General features: G+C 46.3%; 1 protein-coding gene across 1 annotated transcript in view; it reads left to right on the top strand.

Annotated features, from left to right (window-relative positions):
- Positions 1 to 2,890: 2,890 nt before the first annotated feature.
- LOC127046277 (alpha-2-macroglobulin-like protein 1) overlaps positions 2,891 to 21,756 on the top strand; it is a 55,212-nt gene continuing 36,346 nt past the window's right edge. Inside the window, exons 1-10 of the mRNA XM_050943117.1 lie at positions 2,891 to 2,958; positions 5,656 to 5,839; positions 7,155 to 7,196; positions 7,653 to 7,797; positions 8,509 to 8,561; positions 10,364 to 10,384; positions 10,979 to 11,147; positions 18,989 to 19,073; positions 20,114 to 20,237; positions 21,370 to 21,484. Of these exons, the coding sequence (XP_050799074.1) occupies positions 2,891 to 2,958; positions 5,656 to 5,839; positions 7,155 to 7,196; positions 7,653 to 7,797; positions 8,509 to 8,561; positions 10,364 to 10,384; positions 10,979 to 11,147; positions 18,989 to 19,073; positions 20,114 to 20,237; positions 21,370 to 21,484 (1,006 nt within the window). The remainder of the gene's footprint in view (positions 2,959 to 5,655; positions 5,840 to 7,154; positions 7,197 to 7,652; positions 7,798 to 8,508; positions 8,562 to 10,363; positions 10,385 to 10,978; positions 11,148 to 18,988; positions 19,074 to 20,113; positions 20,238 to 21,369; positions 21,485 to 21,756) is intronic.

Consider the following 21,756-nt stretch of genomic DNA (forward strand, 5'->3'; position numbering starts at 1 on the left):
ATGAATTTTATGGACTGTACTCCAGAGCTGAATTTGTTCAGTCCTACTTTTCTTTCTAAAGAAAATTAACACCAGTGAAAATTCAGACAAATGGAAATAAACGGGTAAAGTTTTTATGTCTTAATGAAACACCAATCTTTTCTCTTTCCTCCTCCCACTCAGGTCAGAGGCTCATAGCAGAGTGACTAACCAGAGAAAGAGAGCCAGGGGGAAGGTTTCTGCAGCAGGTCAAGTGCTGATGGCTGTCCACCCTATCCCACCAGTTCAGCCACTCATTGAGTGAAGTCTAGAATTATCTGAGTCTGCATAAAATGATGCCAGAATATTGATGTGCCTCAGGGTCACGGACGTACAGAGTTGTGAGCCCATATATTGATCTGCCCTTCTGAACTAGTTTAAATGTCCGTTTGGGTCTGCTATATCAGGCTATGGGTACAGAGAGTGATTTCACTCACTCACTCTCTCTCTCTCTCTCACTCACTCACTCACTCACACACACACACACACACACACACACACACACACACACACACACACACACACACACACACACACACACACAAGTAACCCCACTCCCAGCCTCACTGGTCTTTGGCACCCCTATCCCCTTCTTAGCAAGTGAGGTTTAATGTAAGATGACCCCCTCCCATCCATGCATGCTAAGTATAGTTCTGCTGTCCTTTACTCATACAATAAGGATAACAACATTTAATTACCCCTGCATTCAAAGCTACTGTGATTTATAACCCACAACCAGCCAAAATTGATCACATTGGCAAAGCAGCTCCATCTGCTGCACATCTAGACCGAGTAAGTGTGTATATGCAAATACAGTCTGCTCTTGAAGTCTTTTCCCTTAGCTCATCATGAGATGTCAGGGGAGAGCTCACCTAGACTCTGGTTACATGTTTGACACTAGGGGCCATTTGTATCTGTGACAGATGGCAGAACTCCATTTTGGATGTGTGGTTCTTTACCCTCTCTGTTGCCTCTTCATCTCCACGTTGGACTGATGTCCCAACAGGGCAGTGGCACAGGGCTGAGAAAAGAGGATCATTAAGTCCGTTGAAATAAAACATGCCAGATAATGGACTCACTCTCTTCATGGGGAGAGGTCACCTAGTAACAAAACTACTGGTAGGACACCTGTTGAGGCTGATCAGGAAGTGACCTGACAGAGGAGACTGGAAGGTTATAAAGGCCTGCAGCAGCTTGTGCATGGGGCATGGAGACAATCTGGCCATTTCCCACTAGTTTAAGTTGAGGGTAGCTGGTGCAGGAACCAGATGAGGCCAGGGGATACCCCGCCTACTTGACTACAGAGAGTTCTCTAAGGACTCCCCAGGGAAGGGTGAGATAAAGAGGGACATTGTCTTCAATGTGTATGTGTTGTTTTCTAAATGATCTCTACTCTCGTGCTTTATTGCAGAAGTGAAGAACAATGGTGTTAGAACCCGATGCAGTGTCTGTGCGCTATGTGCCACACCTGTGCCATGCTCCCTGAAGAGGTAACACACAAGGCTCACACCTTTGGGCAAGATACTGAATGAGGATATGTTTAGCTATGGGGAGTCTGAGGAGGCAGCACTGAACTCAGGGACAGCAGCTGGGCCATATGTTCCTAGCTCTCAGGATGGGTTGCCAGACAGAGGGCTACTGAGTCACAGAGCTTAAGGCCAGAAGAGACCATTAGATCACCGAGTCTGACCTCCTGTACCACACAGGCTGCCGACATCCCCCAGCTCCCACACACTAAGCCCAAAAACTGAAATGAGACCCACAGGAGACTAGACTATTATGTGCCACAGGCAGAGAACAGGAGGGATTAAGGCAGTGGCAGGGAAATGATTCAGTGAGATATACCCAAATAATCCTGGCAAGTGACCTGCACCCACATCCTGCAAAGGAAGGCAAACCCCCTTCCCTCCAAGGTCCCCACTAATCTGGCCTGGGGGGAAATTCCTTCCCAACTGAACACGTGGTGAGTGGTTAGACCCTGAGCATGTGAGCAAGACCCAGCCAGCCCAGCCCCTGAGAGAGAGAATGCTCGGTGCCGCCTCAGAGACTCTGGCCCACCCTGACCAGTGTCCCATCTCCAGCCATGGCTAGATGTTTCAGAGGCAGGAGATAAAAAACCTTCCAGAATACATTGCAGGAAGGGGAATCCCTTGCTGAGAGTGTGCCTAGAGACCCAAAACTGCAATAGTGCCTGGGCTTCTGTTATGCCTCTGGGAGATTAAAACACCCAGGGATGCAGCCACTGTCTCCTCACAGCAATCTGGTGGGCCGCCAGCAGGGGCAGCCTGACCAGATCTATGACAGAGGGGAGTGGTGAGATAGATGACACCCTGCAGCGGATCTAAAGGTGCCATATCCCTGAGGTGAGCATGAGGTGGGTGAAGGGTGGATCGCTGTGAAGGTGAATGGACAGTGGTAGCGTTCAAGATGCCTTCCCCCTGCTGAGGAGCTGAGAACAGGGGATAAAGACTGGTGCATGACCTTAACTTTCATTGCATGCTATAGTCACATACCATGCCAGACACATGTGAAGATTCTCACTCTCATGATACCTACTCAGTCTGTATTACAGCTCACCAGATCCATAACTCACTATCAAAGTCTTTTTACACACTTGGTCACAGACACATTCCAGAATGGGGTGGGAGGAGGTCTGGGACTATGTGGCTTTTGCCAAGTTCCTAGTGGAGGTGGGTAAATATTGTCAATGTCATTAGCCCAGGGGAGATGAGATACTTACACCGCATGGGTCAAGCACCCCTTGGACTTAGGAGTCTCTGGGGGGATATTTAGGACTCAACTCCTGGAGCTGATAGCCAGCTGCTCTAGACTTCAGTGTGGATCTCACCAGCGGGCCGTCCCAGCCCAAGCAATGCAGGGAGTATTGCTCCTCTGGGCCCTGGCTCTGCTCCCAGTTGCAGCTCCAGCAACTCTGAATCCGTAAGGTTTTCCACTTTTGTTTGCTGGGGCTCAGTAGACAGGAATGTCTTTGCAGGGAGAGGAGGGGAGGTGGCTGAATTGGCTAGAATCCCAGTGCTGAGCTTTTGGGAGCCTTATCTTCAGGGGTGCCAAGCACCTGCAGCTCCCAGTGACTTTAATGGGAGTTATGGCACCTATGAAAATGAGCACAGCTGTAACTAGGCATTTTAGCATCCGGGACAAGCAAGCATATTTGTGCCACCTATTGGGGTGGGACTCATTTTTCTGCCCCCACAGCTTTATACTCTGGGCGGATGCCCCACTTGCCTAACCTTGGTCACAGCCCTGAAAATTAGATCTTTGGTGTTGGTCTTGTTCTCTTTTTTCACACCATTCATGATTTTATAGACCTTTATCATATCCTCCTTTAGCTGTCTCTTTTCTAAACTGAAGAGTCCCAGTCTTATTAATACTTCCTCACATTGAATCAGTTCCATTCCCTTTATCATTTTCATTGTCCTTCTTTGCACCTTTCCAATTCTAGTATATCTTTATTGAGATGGGGCAACCAGATCTGCATGCAGTATTCAAGATGTGGGTGTACCATGGATTTATATAAAGGCATTATGATATTTTCTGTTTTATTATCTATCCCTTTCCTAATGGTTCTTAACATACTGTTAGCTTTTTTTGAGTGCTGCTGCACACTGAGCAGATGTTTTCAGGGAGCTAACCACAACGATACCAATATCTCTTTCTTGACTGGTAACAGCTAATTTAGACTCCATCATTTTGGATGTATAGTTGGGATTATTTTTCCAATGTGCATTACTTTACATTTATCAATATTGAATTTCATCTGCCATTTTGTCACTTTATCACCCAGTTTACAGTCAGCTTTGAACTTAACAATCTTGAGTAATTTATTATTGTCTGAAAATGTTGCCACCTCACGGTTCACCCCCTTTTCCAGATCATTTATAAATATGTTGAACAGCACATGTCCCAGTACAGATCTCTGGAGGACCCAGCTCCATTCCTCTCTCCCTTCTGAAAACTGAACAGTTATTCCTACCTTTTGTTTCCTATCTTTTAACCAGTTACTGATCCATGAAAGGACCTTCTGGTTTATCCCATGACAACTTACTTTGCTTAAGAACCTTTGGTGAGGGACCTTGTCAAAGGCTTTCTGAAAATCTAAGTACACAATATCCACTGGATCTCCCTTGTCCACATGCTTGTTAACCCCTCAAAGCATTCTAAGAGATTGATGGGGCATGATTTCCCTTTACAAAAGCCATATTGACTCTATCCCAACATATTGTGTTCATCTATGTGTCTGATAACTCTATTCTTTACTATAATTTTAGCCAATTTACCTGATACTGAAGTTAGGCTTACCAGTCTGGAATTGCCCGGATCACTTCTGGAGCCTTCTTTACAAATAAGTGTTATATTAGCAATCCTCCAGTCATTTGGTACAGAGGCTGATTTAAGGAATAGGTTACATACCACAATTAGTAGTTCTGCAATTTCACATTAGAGTTCCTTCAGAACTCTTAGGTGAATATCATCTGGTTCTGGTGACTCATTACTGTTTGATTTACACATTTGTTTCAAAACCTCCTCTGCTGGCACCTCAATCTGGGACAGGTTCCTCAGATTTGTCACCTAAAAAGAATGGCTCAGGTGTGAGAATCTCCCTCACATCCTCTGCTGAAAGACTGATGCAAAAAACTGTGTTTAGCTTCTCCACAACGGCCTTGTCTTCCTTGAGTGCTTCTTTAGCACTGTGATCATCCAGTGGCCCCCAGGATTCCTGCTTCTGATGTACTGGAAAATTGTTTTGCTGTTAGATTTTGTGTTCTTAGCTAATTGTTCTTCAATTTCATTCTTGGCTGATCTAATTATACTTTTGCACTTGTCTTGCCACAGTTTAAGTTCCCTTCTATTTTCCTCATTAGGATTTGACTTCCAATTTTTCAATGATGCCTTTTTGCCTCTAATCCCCTCTTTAACTCTGCTGCTTAGCCATGGTGGCATTTTTTGGTCCTCTTACTGTTTTTTTTTGTGTGTGTGAGGACCTGAGGAATGAACTAGAGCAGTGATGTGTAAACTGGGGGGGGGGAGTGGGAGGAAGTTCTTGGGGGTGGGAGGAGGAAGAAACTGGGATCCCGTGCTTCCTACAGGACCCAGTGCCATAATAGCAGGAGCAGGATAAAATTAGAGTGGGTATTGCAAGGACAGGATTGGGATTAAAACAATAGTTCTCCCATGCTGCAAACAACATGAATGCCCTGGCCAGCAGCTGCTGCTCTCTGGCCACCCATATCTGAAGGCAGCGCCGCCACCAGCAGCAGCACAGAAATAAGGAATTAATTTAGATTACAAGTAATGGGGGGGCATGACAAATTCTGTGAATGGTAAGGGGGATGCAACTGGAAAAGTTTGCACACACTGGACTAGATTACTCCTGCCCTGAATCAGACACTCATCTTCTAGGTATGATAGATCTATGCCAGTGTATTGTGCCATGTTCTGATTCCATACTGGGCACGCTGCCTCCTCCTGGGATGGGAAGGAAATTGCACCACAAATTCCCCCACTGATCCATGGTGTCTTCCTTAATTGGAGCAGTAGACAGTCCTCCCTTGGCTTGTCCAACTGAAACAATGAATTACCCATCCCCCATTTCCCTCATCTCCTCCTCTCTCCTAGTTACTATGTGGTAGTAATCCCAGCCATCATTCACCATCCTGGCCATGAGAAGGTCTGCATCCACCTCAGCTCCCTCCCTGAGACTGTCCACCTGGCTGTCACCTTGGAGATGCAAACCCAGAATCACACCCTAGTGGAGAAGGATGTGGAGAAGCCAGGAATCTTTGAGTGCATCAGCTTCAAGGTGAGCTTAGGTGCTGCTCCTAATTCTATAGGGGGCTCTCTCACCTCCAAGTCAGAAAAGAGCCCTGTGCCCCTAGTGTACACTATGCTACACCCCACTGCTGTGTGTGATGCTACCCTGAGTTCTCTAACCAAGCAAGTTCAGTCCATCCCCACCATCCGTGGGCAGAGCACCCAACAGTCTAACAGACTAGAAAAGATTTCCATTATTTAAACCAAAATTTACTACTTTGTCAGTTTCATGCCATTTAATCCTAGTTAAACCCTGCAGGAAAACCAGCCCTCTTCTTTCTTGGTGTTTACACTGTTCAAGTATTTGTAATTCATTAATCAAACTAATGTATATGGACTAAGTTCTTTTCATCTTTCCTCATAAATCAGTCACTCTAGTTTGTTAAGAGTGTGGTTCTGCCCTAAAATGTGAGTAGGTAAAACTGTTCCCTTCATAAGCAGTTAACACACAAGCTTCTATGTGCATTCAGGTTCATGGTTCCAGACTCTCTTGACACACTGGTTTTGCTCCCTTTCACTTCTGTTCTCCCCACAGGGTCAGCCCAGCCCAGTGAGAGGGAGCTGGAGTCTGGTCTGGGTGTCAACAAAAGAGTTACTAAGTTCTCATTGCAGAACCTTTATTTCAGGTGATGATGTGGGTGAAGGAAAGAGCCCAGTGTGACTCTCAGAGCCCAGGGGGAGTATGCAGTTAGTAAAGATCTTTCTACTTGGAAACTAAGTCCCTTCGATCTAGCCTGAGAGACGATAAACATGGAGCCCAACACAGCCATTCTTACAGCATCACTTTTCAGAGTAGAACTGCTCTCTATTTATTTGTGGTGCTCCGCACTGGATGTCCCCAGACTTTATTGACATCACCCTTGTACTGAGGTGCACTGAACTGTGCACAGTATAATAGTCGTACCAGTGCTGTGTTAGTTGGCTCTCCATCAGACAACACATGGCCTCTCTTAGTCCAAGAATACTGTCTCCAGGGTCCCGCTTACAGGTTGGTCTTCAAGTGGTGCAACCCTACAAAAATAAATCAAGAATGATCACTGCAGGTGGGTGAGTGCCCCACCTCCCACCATGCCCCCTCCTGCTCCTTATCCTTCCAAATGTTTCTTGTAGGATCAGGTTGGCTAGAAATGGGTTCCAGCCACAGAATTTGGAGCCAGATCTCCAATGTCCTGGAGTTTTGGGGTTGTTTAGCTCTGAAGCCAATTACTATCCTGGTGTGTGAGAAATAAAATCTCACTGACGTATTTGTTTTCTTTTTTCCTCTTGCTTCAACTCACCCCTTTCCCCTCCCCTGCATTCTGCAGGTCCCAGCCTTCGTTCCTATGGAAAAACAGTTTAATGAACCAGTAAGTCTCATATCTTCCAACCCCCTTTGTTCCCACAAGCCCGAGGGCTCCATTCCGCCCCCCTCCCAGGGACTAGCACAGGTAAATGAAGAGAGGAGGAGAAGATATGGAGGCTGGGATGAGACAGCGGAAAAGGAGGAGGAGGGAAAATGGAGACTTACACAATAGGAGGAGGATGGGCAGAAGAGAGGGTAGGGGGAACAAAGGGAGCCCAAGAATGGGTATGGGAGGGAGAAGAGAAGGAAGAAAAAGCCTATTGAGGGTGAGGATAGAGAGAGATAAGAGGAATGGGGATTTTTTTTAATCCATCATCTCCTGGGAACACAGGAGATGGCAGATAAAGGCCTGTCTCCTAGGACCTACCCTGGGTGGGTTGGCAGAGTAGCTTCCCCACACAAAGTGGCATCCGGTTCTCAGTCCTGCCACTGAGGCACCAGTTTCCTTTGCATCTCTCAGGCAGAAGAAGTGGCCTCTGTGCATGCAGTGATCCACAGGGGGGAGAGGGTGAGCTACGAGGCCCGCAAGAAGGTGCTGGTAAGAAGACAGACGCCAAGGATTGTCATCGACACAGACAAGCCCTTCTATAAACCTGGAGAGACAGGTACGAATGGCAAGAGGCACATGGAGCTTGGGGGTGGAGACTCAGTGGCTGTCCACAGCAGGGGATGGTGATCTCCTCAGATATAACCAGCTATGCAGTACAGGGCCTGAGGGAAAACAGGTGCTGTAGGGAGTGGGGTGGGTGTGTCACTACAAGGTGTTCTCCCCTCTGAGTCAGCACTGATCCCAGGGGCACCATGGTGGTGGAAGTACTGTCTCTCAGGTGGGACCTGAAAGCAAGGCCATGGCTACTCAGGTCATGGGACATCCCCTGGAGCTTTTGCCAGGGTATTATGGTCTGTATTAGCGCAGCACCTAGAAACACCACACCAGATGTCCATTGTATTAGCTGCTGGGGAAACACACAATGAGAGACAGTCTCTGCCCGCAAAAGTTTACAGTTCAAATAGACCAGACAGACAACAGGTGGGAAGGGCCAAGAAGAACTGCTGTTTTATAATAATAAATAAAATAAATAAATAAAATTAAATTTTTATTATTATTCCAGGACAAATGTAATGAGTTTGCCGGGCCTCATCTGTATGAACCATCATAGGCAGGTGTGTGTTATTGCAGGGGCTCTTCAGGAAAGGGTCAGCAGCTCTGAAGATAAGAACAGGGAGAGGATATCTGAGAATAGGAAGAGAGGTATAGAGCTATCCAGGGTCTGTTGCACACTGAGTAACTTGCTGTGCTTTCTATATTTCTTCAGTGAAGTTTCGGATTGTGACCCTTGATCAGGATTTTAAAGCCATTGATGAAGTGGTGAGTATCCCTCTGACTTTCCAGGAAGTAGGGGCCATCAGTGTGCTGAGTTTGCCAAGTTTCAGCAGATAAACAGAGTTATACCCACAGAAATGACACTTGTGAGAGACACCTAACCTGCCCCATGTGCCCCTTATTAACAGAGAACAGGGCTGCGATAGCTCCTGTTGTTTTAATTTAACAGGAATAACGGGCCCAGAGAGCCGAAGATGTTAGCATCAACAGTGTCAAACAAGGTTCAGGATTTGGCATACAGGCACCTCATCTTGCTTATTACCAAGGCAAACACACCATTAAACATCCTGCTAACCTTTCATTAAAGATCCAGAAAAGAAGGCAAGACATTAACTTTGAGATGTAAAGTATTAAGTAAGGCTTTCATTTAAATAAAATCCCTTATTCCTTTTCCCTTCAGCTGTAGAGAGTTTTTAGAAGGAAACCTCCCTTCTGACAAGTTTTTAGGTAGCATCAAAGATGGTAATAGCTGTTCTTTTGGGGTGAAAAAGAAGTTAGTTGAAATGGGCTGGAGCTGTTGCTGCTGCTGTTGTTAAGAAGACAAAACAAGACAAACACACATAGGAAGGGAAGAGAAAAGACCAGCAAAGACAGAAAATGCAGCTTCTGTCTCTGAGGTTGACTTTCACTTGCAGCCTCACTGCTGGAAAAGCACGGGAGCGGCTGACAAACTCATGTGCCATACCTAAGACCTGGCAAACTTTTATCAACATCGGACTGGTTAGGGCATTGCTTTAAGTTGCCTCTTTCTGGTCATAGACTTACAGCAGTGCTGTAAAAGATAGTCTTGGCCAGTTAAGCCAGACTCTGAGAGTGTGTCTATGCTGCAATAAAAGACCCATGAAACAGCCATAGCTGGCCCAGGTCAGCTGATTTGAGCTCACAGAGCTTGGCCTGTGGGGTTATAAAACTACAATGCAGATATTCAGGATTGGGCTGGAGCCTAGGCTTTGAGACCCTGCGAGAGGGTGAGGGTCAGAGCCTGGGCTATAGCCTGAGCCAAATGTATACATTGCTATTGTTAGCCCATGAGCCTGAGCCCGAGTCAGCTGACCTGTTCTCTGTGACTCCGTGCCATGGGGAGAGGGGTAGGAAAGAGAAGAAATGAGGTGGGGAAGGAGAAGAGCACACAAAGGGGGTGGCGCACTGGGGGCAGGGGTTGTGTGGTCTCACATGCTAGGTGGTTTTTGGGATTCAACTGAAGCTGGTAGGGGTAACAGTGTCATCTGGCTTCCCTTTCTGTCCCAGTCTGGTTAGGACGTCTCTCAGGACTAGAATAAAGAAGGTCCAGGGTTCCAGGGGACAGTGAGGATGGCACCCATGATGGTGAAGCTCGCTCCAGTCACCAATTTTTCTCTCCAAAAAGGAACGAGGGGTGGAGTAGCCTGTCCCCTGTTATTCTGTCCACCAGTTAGGCTGAATTTCCAACATACCAACTTTGGTTCATTGATTTTCAGTCTCACTGTCTTGTTTACCAAGCATGATCTTAACACAGTGCCTGAAACACTTTACAGTTGAGCTCACAATTAGGGTACATTTGTAGGCGCAATGACCACAACAGGGCCTGAGACTCCATGGGAAACACACCTCTGGGGTCACCTCCCCAGTCCCCTCCATTCCCATGGCAAAGGGAGCAGAGACCTTGGTGTGAAATGGGGACTGTTTGGGTCTGAGTTTAGGTAGGCTCTCCTGAGGTGGGGCTGGTGTCTGGGTGTTAATGATGCTGGGGCACGTGAACATTGTTGCTCTCTACATAAGTGATGTTGTTTCTCCCTTGTGTTTTGCAGCATCCCCTGGTGCTGATTCAGGTGAGTGACCAGGAGCTGACCTCCGGGAGCTTTCTCTTCTGCTCTATCATGCCATTTGTGCTCCAAGGGGGCGCCATGCCCTAAATTGCTACCTCAGAGATAAGATACCTGCATCTTGGCTGTACCCTGCCCCAACACCCTGCCCCTGCCCTGTTATCAGTGGTTAATGACCCAGGGCGAAAGTAGAGGCAGGACTTGAAGCAACAGTAAATGAGGGGAATATCCAGCTATCCAAAAAAAACCCCAGAAAACAAAGAGGATGAGGCGACTCAGGATGGACTGTGACACCTCAGACAGCCTGTGCATTGAGGCAATGCATGGGGCTGTGACCCCCCTCAGATGGCCTGTCCATTGGGGCAATGCATGGGGCTGTGACCCCTCAGACAGGTTGTCCATCAGGGCAATGCATGGGGCTGTGACTCCTCAGACTGCCTATCCATCAGGGCAATGCATGGGGCTGTGATCCCTGGTACTGTCCTCACTCGTGTGTGTGTGTGTATGACTGTGCTTCTGAGAGGCTGTGCATGCATACATGACTGTTCGTAGCAGTGCACATTTGAACACATGTGGTTATGCATGTGTGTTCCGGCACAGGATCCCAATAGGAACCGGATTAGCCAGTGGGTGGACGTGAAGCCAAGACAAGGCATTGTGGATCTGTCCTTCCCCTTGGCCTCTGAAGCAGCCCTGGGGAAATACCAGATCAAAGTGGGCAAGAATATGCCTAAAGAGCTTGAGGCAACCTTCATGGTGGAGGAATATGGTAAGTCTCGGAAGGAAGTGTGAGACAGCATTAGGAGCTGGGGAATGGAGCCTGTAATAGAAGCCTCCCTGTTAGAGTCCATGTTTCTATTCATTAGATTTCTCCGCTTAGGTAAACTGCAGTTCTAGGGTACAGAGTCCCCTCCCCCCATCCAGTCCCCAGTGCTTTCCATCCTGTGCTTCATTCACGCTGCCACACACTGCTTCCCTGGTGGCATCCCAGTCCCACTCTGGAGGGAGAGAGTGGAATTCACTCCAACGTGCATTCAGCCCTGAATTCCAACTACTTATAGGTACCAGTGCACAGACCTCCACAATGGGGCCTGTTAAGGTCTTATTCCCACTTTGAACTTTGGTGTCCAGAAAGTGGGGACCTGCATGTACACCTCTAAACCTAATTCCTAGCTTAGATCTGATAATGCTGCCACCAACAAAAATATAGTGTTTGGTACACTTTTTGTCCCCCAAAAACCTTCCCTGGGGAACCCAAGACCCAAATTCCATGGGTCTTACAACAAAGAGGAATAAACCATTCCCCCTCCTTCCCCCTCCCAGATTTTCCCCTCCCTGGGTTACCCTGAGATATAGTGTGATTTAAACTCCTTGAATTTTAACACAGAGAGGAATTCATCTTTCTCCCTTCTCCTTTCCCCCCACCTAGCCCTGGTGAGTTTACTGTGATTCAAAACTTTTTGAATCTTAAAACAGAGAGGAATTCACCTTCCCCCTCCTCCTTTCCCCCACCAATCCCTGGTGAGTTTAGACCCAGTCCTCTTGAGTCTTACACAAGGAAAAAATTAATCAGGTTCTTAAAAAGAAAAGTTTTTAATTAAAGAAAGAAAAAAGTAAAAATTATTTCTGTAAAATCAAGACGGAAAATGTTTACAGGGTTTCAGCTTTACATAGATCAGAGGGACTCCCTCCCCCCTAGCCTAAGTATAAGTTACAGCAAATACAGGTAAAATATCCTTCCAGCAAAATACACACTTGCAAATAAAGAAAACAAACAAAAAGACTATTCTGCCTTCTAGCTATTACTTACTACTTTGAATATGAGAGACTGTTTTAGAAAGATTGGAGAAAACTGGTTGTACGTCTGGCTCCTCTTAATCCCAAGAGAGAACAAAGAACAACCCAAAAAGCCCAAACAAAGACTTCCCTCCACTAAGATTTGAAAGTATCTTGTCCCACGATTGGTCCTCTGGTCAGGTGTCAGCCAGGTTCACTGAGATTGTTAACCCTTTACAGGTAAAAGAGACATTAACCCTTAACTATTTGTTTATGACAACCCCCACCAAATCTTAGTGTGGAACCACACTGGTGGTGATTTTTTTCTAGAACTTTAGAATAAACAGATTAATAAAACACATGCACCTTTACATGTACTACTAATTATGTAAACTATGACACTTTTTTTATTTTAAGGACTATTTTTTTAACCAGTTGATTTTGGGAAACTTTCATGGGAGAGTGCATTAGCTACTTTGTTAGAAGCTCCTGAAATGTGTTGAATTTCAAAATCAAAATTTTGGAGAGCTAAACTTCATTGAAGAAGTTTTTGGTTGTTTCCCTTGGCAGTATGAAGCCATTTTAGCGCAGTATGGTCAGTTTGTAGCTGGAACCACCGTTACCAAACGTATGGGAATAGCTTTTCCAGGGCATATACAATGGCATCAGCATTTTTTTTTTACTGATTGACCAGTGGCTTTTCCTTTTAGACAGTTCTTTACTGAGAAACATGACAGGATGGAAGTTTTGATTCAGTCCTTTCTGCATTAAAACTGCTTCTACACCATGCTTAGAGGCATCCGTGGTTACTAGGAATGGTTTGTCAAAGTTTGGGGCCCTTAGCACAGGGTCAGACATGAGCATCGCCTTAAGCTGGGGGAAGGCCTTTTGACACTTATCAGTTTACTTACTGCATTTGGCTGGGTCTTTTTGGTAAGGTCTGTTAGTGGGGCAGCGATTTGGCTGTAATGTGGTACAAATCACCTGTAATACCCGGCCAAGCCTAAGAAGGACTGGACCTGTTTCTTTGACCTTGGGACAGGCCAGTTTTGGATAGCATCCACCTTGGCCTGTAAGGGGTTTATGGTTTCTTGACCCATCTGGTGTTCCAGGTAAGTTACTCTGTTTTGGCCTATTTGACACTTTTTAGCCTTAACAGTTAGTCCTGCCTGCCTGATGCACTCAAAGACTTTTTTCAGGTGTTCTAGGTGTTCGGGCCATGAATTAGAAAAAATAGCCACATCATCGAGGTAGGCAACTGCATATTTTCCCAATTCTGCTAGGAGACCATCTATAAGTATTTGGAAGGTGGCGGGTGCGTTTTGCAGCCCGAAAGGAAGCACATTAAATTTATACACCCCTGCATGGGTAATGAAGGCTGACTTTTCTTTGGCAGGTTTATTTAGCGGTACTTGCCAGTACCCCTTGGTTAAGTTTATTGTAGAGATGAACTGGGCATGTCCCAACTTCTCCAATAGCTCATCGGTGCATGGCATTGGATAGTTGTCGGGGCAAGTTATCGCATTTAGCTTATGGTAATCCACGCAAAAGCGTATTTCCCCATCTGGTTTGGGTACCAGAACCACTGGAGATGCCCATGCACTGTTAGAGGAGAGGATTATACCCATCTGTAGCATGTTTTGGATTTCCCATTCTATAGCAGCTTGGGCATGAGGAGACACCCAGTAGGGTGGGGTTCTAATTGGGTGAGCATTACTTGTGTCAATGGAGTGGTATGCCCGTTCAGTCCGTCCTGGGGTGGCTGAGAACAATGGGCCAAAGCTAGTGCACAGCTCCTTGATCTGTTGCCGCTGCAGCTGTTTTAAGGTGGTGGACAGGGTCACCTCTTCCACGCCACCGTTACTTTTTTTTTTGTAGTAGACACCTTTAGGCCACTTAGCGTCATCTTTTTTCTGGGTTTTAAGCTGACATACCATCAAGTCTTTGGAATAAAAGGGCTTGAGAGAATTAACATGGTACACTTTAGGCTTTAGGGAGGAATTGGGAAATGCTATGAGGTAGTTAACAGCTCCTAGGCGCTCTTGGACCATGAAGGGCCCTTTCCATGATGCTTTCATTTTATGGGCCTATTGCGCCTTCAAGACCATAACCTGGTTTTCTACCTTGAAGGAACGCTTTTTGGTATGTCTATCATACCAGGTCTTTTGCTCTTTTTGAGCATCCTTTAGGTTTTCTTTAGCAAGGGCTAAAGAGTGTCGGAGGGTGCTTTGTATGTTGCTTACAAAGTTTAGAATGTTAGTTTCTGGAGAAGGCGTAAACCCCTCCCATTGCTGCTTCACCAACTGTAATGGCCCCTTAACCTCGTGACCATACACAAGTTCAAACGGTGAAAACCCTAAACTGGGATGTGGTACAGCCCTGTAGGCAAAAACCAACTGCTGTAACACTAGGTCCCAATCATTGGAGTGTTCATTTATGAATTTACGTATCATGGCCCCCAAAGTTTCATTAAACCTCTCCACCAGGCCATTGGTTTGACGGTGGTAAGGGGGGCAACCAAGTGATTCACCCCATGAGCTTTCACATATCTTTTATGGTCCCTGCCAGGAAATTAGTTCCTGAATCTGTAAGGATGTCGGAGGGCCAACCTACCCTGGCAAAAATGTCTGCTAAGGCCTGGCACACAGTTTTAGCCCTGGTGCTGCTTAGAGCTACTGCTTCCGGCCATTGGGCAGCAAAGTCCACGAAAGTCAGTATGTATTGCTTTCCTCTGGGGGTCTTTTTTGGGAAAGGACCCAGAATATCCACAGCTACTTGCTGAAATGGGACCTTAATTATGGGGAGTGGCTGGAGAGGGTCCTTGACCTGGTCTTGGGGCTTTCCCACTCTTTGGCACACCTCACAAGACAGGACATAATTGGTAACGTCCTTGCCCATTCCCTCCCAGTGGAAGGACTTCCCCAACCTGTCTTTGGTTCTGTTCACCCCAGCATGGCCACTGGGATGATCAGGGCTAAGCTTAAGAGCTTCCCCTGGTACTTAGTTGGAACCGCCAACTGTTTTTGCGGCTGCCATTCTTCCCGGTGTCCACCAGAAAGAATCTCCTTGTATAGAAGTCCTTGTTCTACAACAAACCGGGATCGGTTAGAAGAGCTGAGAGGCGGTGGGGTGCTCTGTGCTGCCGCCCAAGCTTTTTGAAGGCTGTTATTTGCTTCCTGCTCAGTCTGGAACTGTTCCATTGAGGTTGGAGATACCAGTTCCTCCTTAGACTGTGGACGTGGGCTTGGTCCCTTTGGAAGCAATGTAGGTGATGGGGTTGTTTTCGTTGCTGGTGAACCGCTCCCCGCTGGTGCACCAGGGGGTATTTCAGGCTCTGGCTGAGCCTCTTGGGTATGGTTGTCTGCTGCTTCTGCCAGTTCAGGCCCACTGGCGCCCTCGGGCGTTGGGGTTGTAGATGGGTTTGCAAGCGCTGGCATCAGAGCTGGCAACGGTTCTGGTGCTGGCTGTGTTTCCAGGTCCGAGTCTGGGACTCGAGGCACTGTGGCTGTTGCCATTGTTGGCAGGGGATCCGAGTCCACCACCTCTGTCTGGGTCTCTGGTAAAACAGACGGAGCCCTTGTGGATGGCTCAGGAACAGGAATGGATCTGGAAGCTTGCCTGGCTTGGCTGCATGTAACCATTTTTACTCTCTTTGCCCGCTTCACCTGGTTGGCCAAGTCTTTCCCGAGTAGCATGGGGACGGGATAATTGTCATAGACTGCAAAAGTTCACATTCCTGACCAGCCTTTGTACTGGACAGGTAGTTCAGCTATAGGCAAGTCTACAGCTTGTGACATGAAGGGGTAAATTGTCACTTGAGCATCTGGGTTGATGAATTTGGGGTCCACTAAGTGTTGGTGGATAGCTGACACTTGTGCCCCCGTGTCTGTTCACGCACTAACCTTTTTTCCGCCCACTCTCAAAGTTTTCCTTCGCTCCGAGGGTATTTGAGAGGCATCTGGGCCTGGGGATTTTTGATGTGATGGTGGTGTAATGAACTGCACTCGGTTGGGGTTCTGGGGCAGTTGGCCTTTATATGTCCCAGTTCATTACACTTGAAGCATCGCCCAGCTGACTGGTCACTGGGCCAAGGTGGGTTGCTGGAGACTGGTGAGGTGGGAGAATAGGGAGTCTGCGGCTTTCCTTGGGTTGTAGGTGGGGTCTTGGGTTGCCCTTGGGGATAAGGTTTATCGTCTGTGTGCCCCTTGTGATATTCGTTCCCCTTGCTAGTAGCTTTTTTTTTTGCTACTTTTACCCATTTAGCTTTAATTTTCCCCGCCTCGGTTACCATTTTGGGCTTTCCATCTAGGATGTACCTTTTTATTTTTTTAGGAACACCCTTTAAGAACTGCTTTAGTTGTATCAGAAGGTGCAGCTCGTCCAGAGATTTAACATTTGCTCCTGATATTCAGGCATTTTAATTCTCTTCAATCTGGTAGGTGTGTCGGATGAATGACACATCTGGTTTCCATTTTAGGGCTCTGAACCGCCGACGGGCATGCTCAGGGGTTAGCCCCATTCCGATTCTGGCCTAGGTTTGAAAAAGTTTATAGTTGTTCATGTTCTCCTTAGGCATTTCAGCTGCCACCTCTGCTAAGGGTCCACTGAGCTGTGGCCTCAGCTCTATCATGTACTGGTCTTCAGAGATGTTGTACCCATGGCAGGTTCTTTTAAAATTTTTTAAGAAGGCCTCAGTGTCATCACCTGCCTTGTAGGTGGGAAATTTTCTGGGATGTGACACAATAACTGGAGAAGGGTTGTTAGGATTGGCTGTGTCCTTTTGCTTAGCCTTTTCTAATTCCAGGGCCTGCTGGTGGGCCTCCCTCTGGAGTTTCAGCTTTTTTTGTTGCCTCTCTATTTCTTTTCTGTGGGCAGCCTCTTTGGCTTTTTGTGTTTTTTTTTGTCGGCTGCCTCTGTGGCTTTTTTTTTTTTTAGCTCTATCTTTTTTGTTTTTATTTTTAGCTTTTTTTGTTTTTTTTATGTTTTTTTGTGGGCAGCTTTTTTGGCTTGGTTTTTTGCATTCAGTCTTGCCCGTTCCTTGGAACTCATTGTTTCTGCTTTATTGTGCTGGCTGCGCCCTCTGCAGCTTATTGCCTGGAATGCTGCAGCCCAGGGTTGCTTGGTTACAGAAACTTCCTAACTATTTATGCCCGGAGAGATAGAAAGAAAAAAAAACAATTTATTTGCAAATGTCTTTTGCTGGTTGTCTGCTGCTCACAGCTTGAGCCTCCTTTTCAACAAAGACCTTTGTTAAAGAACTTAACACCTATTCCTCCAGGCTGCCTTCCTCAGCCAGAAAGGAGAGAAAAAAAATTCCCTGGCTGTGGTTTTAAAACCCACTCCCCTCAGCTTGCTTTTAAGCAGCTAGCAAAGAACGAAAAGAAAAAAAATATATTCCACTGGCTTTTGCTTTGAAACCCAATCCTTTCAGGCTGCATTCAAGCAGTTAGAAAGGAGAGAGAAAAAAATTCACTGGCTTTTGGGTCCTAGACATCCCACTGCTACCACCATGTCAAGGTCTTATTCCCACTTTGAACTTTAGTGTCCAGAAAGTGGGGACCTGCATGTACACCTCTAAACCTAATTCCTAGCTTAGATCTGATAACACTGCCACCAACCAAAATATAGTGTTTGGTACACTTTCTGTCCCCCAAAAACCTTCCCTGGGGAACCCAAGACCCAAATTCCATGGGTCTTAAAACAAAGAGGAGTAAACCATTCCCCCTCCTTCCTCCTCCCAGATTTTCCCCTCCATGGATTACCCTGAGAGATAGTGTGATTCAAATTCCTTGAATTTTAACACAGAGAGGAATTCCCCTTCCCCTTCCTCCTTCCCCCCCCTCCCCCCAGCCCTGGTGAGTTTACTGTGATTCAAAACTTTTTGAATCTTAAAACAGAGAGGAATTCACCTTCCCCCTCCTCCTTTCCCCCACCAATCCCTGGTGAGTTTAGACCCAGTCCTCTTGAGTCTTACACAAGGAAAAAATTAATCAGGTTCTTAAAAAGAAACGTTTTTAATTAAAGAAAGAAAAAAGTAAAAATTATTTCTGTAAAATCAAGACGGAAAATGTTTACAGGGTTTCAGCTTTACATAGATCAGAGGGACTCCCTCCCCCCTAGCCTAAGTATAAGTTACAGCAAACAGAGGTAAAATATTCTTCCAGCAAAATGCACATTTGCAAATAAAGAAAACAAACAAAAAGACTATTCTGCCTTCTAGCTATTACTTACTACTTTGAACATGAGAGACTGTTTTAGAAAGATTGGAGAAAACTGGTTGTACGTCTGGCTCCTCTTAATCCCAAGAGAGAACAAAGAACAACCCAAAAAGCCCAAACAAAGACTTCCCTCCACTAAGATTTGAAAGTATCTTGTCCCACGATTGGTCCTCTGGTCAAGTGTCAGCCAGGTTCACTGAGCTTGTTAACCCTTTACAGGTAAAAGAGACATTAACTCTTAACTATCTGTTTATGACAGGGCCCTAGCCCTGTGCTGACAGCTCCTCCAGCAATTTAGTTTCCATGTTCATTCAGGCCAGGACTTCACTTTCACACAATCGGTGCTCCCCTAGTCTGGAGGTATCCCAGTCTCCTGTGAGTGAGGAGGAATTCACTCCCCATGTTAACTCAGTCCTGACTTCCTGCTCTCTTCCACCCTTCAACTGCTCTCTCCCTGGGACCCCTGGCCTGATAGTACCTATTCCCTCCTAAGGGTGAGTTACACTCCATATCCATCTAGTGCTGGGTCAGTGTTTCAGAGATTCTGCTGTGGATGCAGTGGGTGAGTTCCCCTATTTGGATTATGCCCTCAAGCTGCCTCAACTCTCTTCTGCAGAGCTGCCCAAGTTTGAGCTGGTGTTTAATGTTCCACCACTGGTCACCACTTCAGAAGAAGAATTTCACTTCACGGTTTGTGGCAGGTGAGTGGCACTGCTCTGTCACTGTCCCATCCCCCACATCGGAGAGTGACCTCTTTCTGCCAATGTACTGGCAGAAGCATAAGGACTTCCAGTGGCGTCTTCTCTCTCCTAGTGCTAGGGGCCCAAATCACTGCAAGGAAAAGATTCCTCCAACACCCAATCATTAGACATGTCTGAAGAGCCACAAGGTAGAGGTGTTCGGAACCTGGAATTCCTGTTCTGTGAGAAATTCCTGAATAAAAAAAAAAAAAAAAAAAAACCATTGTTCCAAAACAGAACAAAAACAATCTGAATTTACCACAGGACCGCAGCTCCCAAATTTGGTTTTGACCATTTTGAAAAGTTTCCAAGACTCCCCACCCTGCCCTGAGCCCTGACAACCTGCCAGGTAGGGAGCCAGACAGCTTAGAAATGTTGGGAGCTTGGAAATGGGGCTCCCAGGACTTCTGGGCTGCTGATGAGCCAGAAGCTTGGAAACCCCAGTAACCCCAGGTCTGCAGCACTCCACCTAGCAGGTGTCTCTGGAGCTGGGGAGCTGGAGCCTAGAAGCCTGCCCTTGGCAGCTTGCCAGGTGAGCTGCAAAGAAGTGCGGGAGCCAAAATGCTGGGAATGACTTTCCAGTGGAAAATCAAAATTTTCCTGACAAAATTGAAATTTTTCCACAGAAAATGCCTTTATTTGTAGAAAGTGAATTTTCCATCAGCAAAACATTCTGACAGAACTGCCGACTAGCTCTGCCATAGGGCTATGTGGGGAAAGCCCAGAGCTCAGTGGAGATACTGATTGCGGAGGATCCTTTTATACAAACCCTATTCCTCATTTAAAGAGGATACAGTGCAAGTGAGATGACTTCCAGGAGTGTATATCCTGCAGACATCTCAGGCCCTCTTCCTTATTTCAAAGGGGGTGCAGTGGCTCGAAAGATAGACATTCTTAATATTCATCTTCTCCCTCAGAAGGGTTTGCTGGTGCCCTTCATTCTAATCTTTTTGCTGAAGTATCTGATCCATCTGTCAGTGTTTTCTATCCTTCTGATCCAGGTACACCTATGGGAAACCTGTTCAGGGGATGATACAGGTCGCTTTGGTTCGGGGAATGATCCCTCTCCATGAAAAAGAAGAAAACATGACATGGTCTGTGAAAAGTGTGAAGCATAAGAACCAGGTGAGCAGATGAGGAAGGGGAGATGACAGTCATCTGCAAGAACAGAATGTCAGTTCATCTAATGTATCTAGGCATTTCTAACATGCCCAGGTCCAGCTAGTCTGATTATTATTTCTCCTGCCTCACCCAAGCAGATCATAAGTTGATCTACCCTGTTATCTTGCCACCTGACTTACTACATTAAAGCATTGGTCTTGCTCCTCCTGTCTCCCATATCTGACAGAAGCCAATGCTGAATGGTTGGGGTGGGGGGTTGTGGGGAGGAGTATTGTGGGGCTGGCTTGACCTAAGTAACTGGAGATGGGTGAAGTCTCATTTCTTGGGAAACAGGATTAGGGAAATAATGGATCAACAGCCTGGAAACAGAATGTCTGTGTTAGCTAAGCCCTCTAGAATGTGCAACACTATTCCACAGGAGGAATTTCTTCTTCCAGTACCCTCTGCCATATCACATGGAATCAGATCACTGGTCTCTTGCAGCTCACCTCTCATTAAACCAGATCAGACCACCAATTGTTCTATCTATTCCAGTGGTCTGTTTCCTCCCATAATCAAACAGATTACTGATCCATCTCGGCTGTCTGGTATCCTGGTTCTGACAGGGGCCAGCACTGGATGCTTCATAGCTAACTCCCATACACAATGCACCTAAATATGCAATTTGTTCTATATACTTCTCCTAATGACTCCAGGTTCTCCTCACTCAATCTACAAGTCAAACCAGGATTTTCTAAATGTCGGCACTCAAAGCTGAGACCTGAAAATCCAGCTGGGTCTTTGCAGTGCTAACAACTCAACCAACAGTAAAGGCTGAACACGGCCTAACTCAAGTTGTCAAAGCCTGTGTTTTTACAGCTAAGGGCATGGGATCTGGTCCCTGTTCTCTCTAGGAATGTGTGTGATTTCTCTAATAAATGTACCTTTTGTCTGCAGCCATGGATATATCATTAATCGGTGCCTCTCTAATCAGTGTCATTTGTCCTCTCCCTAAGTGATAAGATGTACATGAGTTTGAACTTCTAAGCAGTCATGGGACAGAGGGGAGGATTTTTAAGACTACTCAACTTCTATAAACCACAGCCTCACTAACGTGTCTCTTTCTCTTTTTCTCCATCCATCTCTGTGTCCCCAGACGAACAAGCAAGGCTGTGCCATTTTTACAGCAGATTTGGCTGAGCTAGAACTAAACAGCACTGCCTACAGGGAAAATTTTTTTATTCAAGCAGAACTGGAAGAAGAAGGAACAGGTGCGGGGGAGGGGGGGAACGGCAGGAGGGGAAGAGGAGAGGGGAGTGCTACCCATCGGCCTGTGCTACCCTTTTTATGTGAAACCTCTGACTAACTGTAATTGTGTTTGGTTGCCTCCACACTTCTCCATTTCCAGTACAGGTTGTTTTTTAACCTCGGATCTTTGAGCCAAGCCTCAGCCATCTCCAGTTTCTGGTATCTTCAGGGGGACTGAATTCCACTGTGTCTTGGTTATGGGGTCTATTAGGAGTCAATAGTCTTCTGCTACACC

The sequence above is a fragment of the Gopherus flavomarginatus genome, chromosome 1, assembly GCF_025201925.1.
Source record: "Gopherus flavomarginatus isolate rGopFla2 chromosome 1, rGopFla2.mat.asm, whole genome shotgun sequence".
NCBI lineage: Eukaryota > Metazoa > Chordata > Testudines > Testudinidae > Gopherus > Gopherus flavomarginatus.